At 44.8% G+C, this 7,157-nt stretch overlaps 1 protein-coding gene across 1 annotated transcript; it reads right to left on the bottom strand.

The window, feature by feature from the left end:
* Positions 1-2,351: 2,351 nt before the first annotated feature.
* On the bottom strand, positions 2,352-4,306 carry LOC129475312 (sperm protein associated with the nucleus on the X chromosome N2-like). Its single transcript, XM_055267428.1, has 2 exons — positions 4,247-4,306; positions 2,352-2,699 (listed from the first exon to the last, which is right to left on the bottom strand). The coding sequence occupies exons 1-2, from the start codon at positions 4,304-4,306 to the stop codon at positions 2,352-2,354; spliced, it is 408 nt and encodes a 135-aa protein (XP_055123403.1).
* Between the last annotated feature and the right edge of the window lie 2,851 nt (positions 4,307-7,157).

The raw sequence follows: 7,157 nt of genomic DNA, 5'->3' as shown, positions 1-7,157 counted from the left end.
GCTTCACAACCCTGACCAGTGCCCTGTCCTGCTGTAGTTGAGCTGGTATTCAAGATGCAAGAAAAAAAAACGCTCCTCACTATTCCATCTCCTCAAATGGAAAGAAGGGGTCTTTTATGGAGCTGCTAGCTGGGCAGTGTGGGGCTATGGCAGGGGTGACACCAGCACTCACTTGGCTGCCCCAGCTGGTATCTCAGTAGGTCTTGTGCACCCCTCCACATACCCGCCACAATCCACTGCCTCTGGGCCCAATTCTGTGCTAGAACTCACCTACGAGTTACAGATCTTATGGCCTAGACTGCCTTTAAGGTTGTCGGAGAAACCTGGAACAGTTTTTTAGCCCTTGGTGGCAAGGTTTGCAGAAACTCAAGTTCTGATTACTGGGATGGGTAATTTCCCTCTGGCTAGAGGTGGTTTAAATGCTCCCTTCCCAGATGGGAGTCAGCTAAGTTTGGTCTGGTTTTCCTTTCTCCTGTAAGAGACAGCACTGAGTTCAGTGACCCACAACCGCTCTGCTCTTGCTCTTCCAGCTTCCAGAGATGCTCTTTACACCACACTGCCACTGCCTAGGGTAGGGAAGCGGGGGGGGTCAGCGATTTAAGACTGTTAATTCCAACTCTTCAGTGCCTCTTTCAGTGATACAACCAGGTACTATGGGAGTTCCCCTGATTTTAGGTTCTTATGGAGGTGTTTTCTACTGTGTGGATAGTTGTTAAATTTGTGTCCTTGCGAGGGGGCTGATCTGTGCAGCCTTCTATTCTGCTTTTCTTGCTCCGCCTCTCTCAACTTAGTTTTGTTTTTTTTGTTTGTTTGTTTTTGTTTGTTTTGTTTTTGTTTTTCCTCTGCAATGCCTAAGACTAAAGAATGTGATCCCGTATTACTATCCTAAATGTGAAAAATTCTTTAATGTCACATGCTGGATGGAAATATTGGTTTGCAATGAGAAATACCTTCAATGGTACATATCAAAGAGTAAGAAAAAAAGCATTGGGATTTTTTGTTTTTACCTCGTGGTCCGACAACTTGAAAGAATATTCTTTTATTCCAAAGATGGTATGTGAGGGATTTTGTTCTGGAAATCAGTGCTAGGTATTTAGGTATTTGGTTGGAGAAAAGAAAACTGGTTTTTGTCTACTGATATTTAGTATATTTTATTTTTTTCATGTTATCAATGACAATGTTATGACTTAGCAAACAACAGTTACAAATAACTAAAATTGTAATTGCTCCTGCATTTTTATTTAACTCCCTCATGTATCCTGAGAAGACCTTCTTGTTTTACCCAATTGTCTCTCCAACATCCCCTGAACTCTCAACAGGTAGGCACTATGTGAAGGTCAATTCAAGGACAGAAACTAAAACCCCATCCACAGGTGACTCCATGGTGAATCCCTGTGGTGTCTTTTCCTGCTAACTGATGTGTATCCACCAAGCAGTTTTCTTTTTCACTATAAATATTATACTGTTTGACATTTTAAGAAACATTGTAATCAAAATCTATAGCCTTAATTAAATGATGAATTTCAGGAAATTATCATGCAAAATGGAAGTGTTATAAAGCCCATAATAGACACACTCTCCTAAAAATGATCTCACCACATCACACCTAACCCTTCTCACCACCTTGCAGTTCACATTCCATGGAAAAAAGCTCCTCATACTTAGAGTGTTTTACTTTCCTTTTCCCAAGTCGTGGCGATTTTGAATATTCACACTTTGCGGATATCAACACATTTCTAAAGCATACTTATCTTGATTAAAGACTGTTGAGGTTATCAAAACAGTAACATAAGTAGTTAAGATGCATTGAAAATTTTGTTTTAGAATTGGCTTTTCAATCATTTCATTACAAGCAATGCTTTCCTGCTGTTTACTTACTCCTACATCTACTAGCTTCTTTTGTGTTGTGCTTTGTGTTTTACAGAACATTTACTCTTTATAAAGCATATATTTCTAACCTAGGAAAATATCAAATGGAAAGGGGATGGGAATACCTTTGATGTGTACATTCAGCAGAACTATGTGCTGCCTGGTACAGTTGCGTGAACATATACACATGTCCACTTCCCGTGAGATAAAATTTTAAGAAGAAAATTTTCTTTAGGAATCAGTCCTCCCCCAGGCCTTATTTACAATGTCTGGCTTACTGTCAACCTGTGGGTCTGTCCACCAACCTTACAGGACCTCATATCCCTCCCTTCTCAAATGCCTACCTCTTCCCTTCCCTTCCCCCCCCCACCATCAGAAAACAGGCAGAGATATACACAGCCATCAGCTTCTCAAACTTGATTTTATTGTAATCATCGCCGTTGGTGGTGAGGATTTGTCCAATTTGGTTTCTCCATGTTTGGCTAGTCCTCCTCACCCTCCTCTGAAGATCCTTCAGATGTGTCTGGGTCTTCGTCTTCTTGTGAAGATCCTTCAGCTGAGTCTAGGTCTTTATCCTTTTGTGAGGATCCTTCAGATAACCCTAGGTCTTCATCCTCCTGTGAAGATCCTTCAGCGGAGTCTAGGCCTTCATCCACCTCCTCTTGGACTGGACTGATGGAGTTCTCTCGGGACTGGTCATTCTCCTGTTGATTTGAATGTATTTTCTTAGTCTTCCTGTAGCACAACACTAATACTGGTGAATATTCTGATGTTTTCATCTTTTTCAAACTCGGTTCGGGGGCTAAGTCCCTGTTTGGTGTCTCCTGCATCTGTTAAGAAAACAGTGAGAGGCCAGAAAGACATTATTTTGGGTGAATAGGATAGAGACTGGATAGCAAGGGGGGCTTTATGAGAAGGAATGCAGGTTGAGGAAGGGGTTTGATCCAGAGAAGAACAAGGTTGAATCACAGGGTAGGGATCTATGGGGAAGAAGAAGAGGAGCATGGGTAGGGTCATCTGTTAGTCCAAACTGCACCATTTTGTAAGTTCTTTGCTGTTTTGCAGACCTTGGTCAAAGTGAAACATCCCATGGGGGTTCAGGCCATGAGAAACATCCTGCCTGACCACCTGTCCACAAGGGAGACAAAGGCCCAACTAAAGAAACATCCCTATCATATCTTGCTTGGCAAAGTTCTAAGGAGCACCACAATGATATTCCACCAGAAAAAGGGCCAAACCACCTGGTCATAACATCTTATCAATATCCTGCAGGGCAGCAAGCCATACTGCCCGGATCCCTCCCACCCATACCTGTAAGTACCCCAGGCTGTAAGCGGTGGTGGGATCTGGCATTTAGCTGATCCCCACTTCCACAAGTGTCTGCAGTATTCCTGTGTTGCTGTTTGAGCTGCCCCCTCTCTATGTGTCTTTCTTTCATCCTCACTTTCTCTTCAAAACCTAACATTTTGGTGTCAAAACCTGGAGTGGTGATTGGGTTCTAATCGGTAAGTTTTCTCCTGCAACCGGGAAAGCAGAAAGCAGCACAAACTAGACTGGGGCCTGCTTCCAGATCCTGAGTGATCTTCCTGTTCCTAGTTCCCTTCTCCTTATACTCTAGTCTTCTCCAGACCTGGGATAACCTCCAGATATTGATCAGACTCTTGACCTTTTTCATTTCCCTTCCTTCCCCTTTCTGGGCTGCTGCAACAAGGATCACCCCCATTTCTGGACATCACATCCAACACTGGGCGTCAGTTAGTGGATGAGTCTCCCTCTTTCTCCTTTCTGGATTCCTCTCTATTTCTGCCTGTTCTCCAAAAAACAATCAAGTGCTGGGTGAGAGGTCTCCCCAGTCACCAGGTGACCGCAGCCTCCCTTTTCAGGGGACAGCCTCAGAACGTTCGCCACTCTGGCCGCTCCAGCCTCTGGGGAGCATGAATACTAGGGGGCTGCCCCGACTCTCCAGGTCCCTTCTTCCAGGCGGAATCGAGTACTCACTTTCCTCTGTTGTATTCACTTCTCTCTGGAGTACCTGCTCCCCCCTGGGGTATTCACTCTCTTCCAGGGTACTCATTTTCCTCAGGGGTATTCACTCCCATCCAGAGTATTCACTCCCCTCTTCCAAAAAAACAAAACGTTCAACTTCCAAATTCACCATAATGTAAAAAAGCTTTCTCCAACACAATGGTAAATAATCTGAAGTGCTTTGCTTATCTTCATTCACAGATCACTCTCCCTCTCTGCCAATCTTGTTCACCTTTTCAAATCTTCCTCCTCAAGGAGAAACTCCCCAAAATGCCTCCTCCTCTGGACAAGCCTTCCTCCTCTGAATTTCAACCTGGCCAACAAACCCCTTCCTCTGCCTCCTGCCCACTACCATTCCCTCCACCTTCTCCTTGGGATCCAGCTCCTCCACCCGCTTACTGTTGCCCTCCATCCCCCTTCCTTCTCCACCTCAAACCAGGTCTCACGCCCAACCCTCTTTTGCCGAAAACCAGGCACATGCCCAAAGGCCTTCCAAAGTCTTTCCCTTGCAGGAGGTTGCGAGGCTTGAAGGCATAATCTGAATTCAAGTTCCCTAGCTGACTTCTCCCACATTGAAAAGAGATTTGACTCCTTTTCAATGGATCCTACCTCCTTCTGCAAGGAATTCCTGTACTTCCTTAAATCTTATGACGTTACCTGGCATGACATATATGTCATCCTCTCCTCTACTCTCACCTTGGAGGACAGGGAACACATCTTTATTGGCACCCATGCCCATTAGAACACCCTCCAATAAAAAGATGCTTCTCACAACCCAATAGGGACCCTAGCTGTCCCCAGAACTGACCCCAATTGGAATTGTCAGGCAACTTCCACAGACAGAGAGAAACCAGGCCATATCATATCATGCCTTCTAGCCGGCATAAATAAAGTCGCCCCTGCTCTTTTCCTCTCCTGCCTTCCAAAGGTCACAACTAAATATGCCACCTTAAGCCTAATAACAATAAGGGCAAAATCGACCTCCATTTACACTTTATCTCCCAGTCAGCCCCAGACATTTGAAAAAAACTTAAAAAAATGAAGGACGGCCCTCAAACCTCCCAAAGAAACTTAATCAAAGTGGCCTTTAAGGTGTTTAAGAATAGACAGGACGAACTGAAAACCCCAAACCTAAAGAAGGACCAAGCTAAATACCAAATGTTGGTAGCTGCCAGTCAACAGGGTTCCCAAGGCATACAGAATTCCTCAACTTGGCAACAGTCAACTCCAGGAGCCTGTTATAAGTGCGTCCAAGACGGACACTGGGAAAAAGCCTACCCTAATCCCAGGACATTCTGGAAACCTTGCCCCATCTGTGGTATCAAGCAACACTGGAAGTCAGACTGTGCTCAGTGAAACTCTTCATCCTGCTTCACCACCTATACCTGAAGACAGACGGGGCCTAGAGTCCACCGCCCCTACTGCCATCACCACCTCGGAACCCAGGGTAATTCTGTCAGTCTCTAGTAAGCCCATGTCTTTCCTATTGGATGCTCAATGGGACAACTAGTTACTCGGTTTTACCCGAATATTCTAGACCCTTTTCCAGTTCTTCGATCTCTATTGTGAGAGTCAATAGAATCCCCTCTAGGCACAGACTCATCCTTTATTATACAACCTATTCACCACCCCGCTTCACCCACTCTTTCTTGGTTATCCCTCAGCCCCTACACCTATCTTGCGATGGGACATATTAAGTAAATTCCAGGCCTCCATGCAATGTGATTCTTACAATTCTACCCCTTTTATTTTACTCTGACACTGAAATGCTTCCCTCTCCCTCCACTCATCCTCATTATTTACCCTGTTACCTTCTGTCAATTCTAAAGTTTGGAATGTTTCTAAACCCACAATAGCCACACATCACATCCCAGTTAAAATAACCCTTCAGAACCCCTCCATTTTCCTTTATCAGTCTCAATATCCCCTTAATCCAGCTGGTTGAAGGGGCCTCAATCTTATTTGTAAACTTTGGCAAGCTGAAATTCTCAAGCCTGTCAACTCTCCCCACAACAGCCCTATTCTGGCTTTCCAAAAGACAGACAAGATTTACTCCTTTTTCCAGGATCTCCAAGTTGTTAACCAGGCAGTGGTACCAATCCATCTGGTGGTCTGCAACCCATATTCTCTACTCTCCTGTACTCCTACATCTACCACACACTCTCTGTGTTGGAGCTAAAAGATGCCTATTTCACTATTCCCTTAAACCTAGCTTACCAAAGTCTCTTTGTTTTAACTTGGCCAAATCCTAATACTCACATGCCCACCCGACTAACATGGATTATACTCCCACAGGGGTTCCAGGATAGGCCCCACCTATTCAGACAGGCCCTCATCAAGGACCTAGCTGAACTTCCTCTTTTTCCTAGTGCCCTCCTCCAATACGTCAATGACCTCCTTCTCTGTAGCCCTTTCCTTAACCTGTCCATTCAACACACCACTCAGGTGTTCAACTTCCTCCATAATCGAGGAGATTGGGCTTAACCCACAAAATCTCAAGTAGCACAAACATGGGTTTGTCCTAACCCCTAATTAATTCTCAAACCATCCAAACCCAGTGAAAGGAGCTAATTTGGGACATGCCCCTTCCCCCCACAAAAAAAGGACCTCTTCTCCTTCTTGGGCCTTGTGGGATACTTTTGGCCGTGAATTCCCAACTTTGACTTGCTGGCCAAGCCACTCTACATGGCCTCACATGGGCCCATCCTAAAACCCCCAAACCCAGCTTACCTCATCAATTCCTACTAAAACAAGACAAAAACACAAACAAACAAACAAAAAACTTAAAAATGCCCTTTTAATTGCCCTGGCACCAGGACCGCCCAACCTCATCAAGCCCTTTACTTTGTATGTACATTCCGACCAAGGCCTTGCCCTTGGACTACTCTGCCAAACATACGGCGACGCCGCACAAGCCGTTGCACATCTCTCAAAACAACTGGACTCTGTCATCCAATGCTGGTCACTCTGACTAAAAATCTTGGATATGGCCACATTGCTGGCCTTAGAGGCACGGAAACTTCTTCTTTACCAATACATTACTATTGCATCTTCCCATTACCTACAAGACCTCATAAACCATCAATTTCTTCTATCCCTCACACCATCCTGCTTACATCAGGTACATGCCTTATTCATAGGTAACCCTCTAATCACCTTCCAGAGACATAAAACTCTCAACCCAGCCACCCTCCTCCCTGTAAACACTTCCGACTTTCAGCTCTCTCACTCCTGCCTGGACCTCTTAGACTCCCTCTCCTCCC

This window comes from Symphalangus syndactylus, chromosome X (genome assembly GCF_028878055.3).
Source record: "Symphalangus syndactylus isolate Jambi chromosome X, NHGRI_mSymSyn1-v2.1_pri, whole genome shotgun sequence".
In the NCBI taxonomy this organism is placed as follows: Eukaryota; Metazoa; Chordata; class Mammalia; order Primates; family Hylobatidae; genus Symphalangus; species Symphalangus syndactylus.
This window is presented reverse-complemented; position numbering and strand designations above follow the sequence as displayed.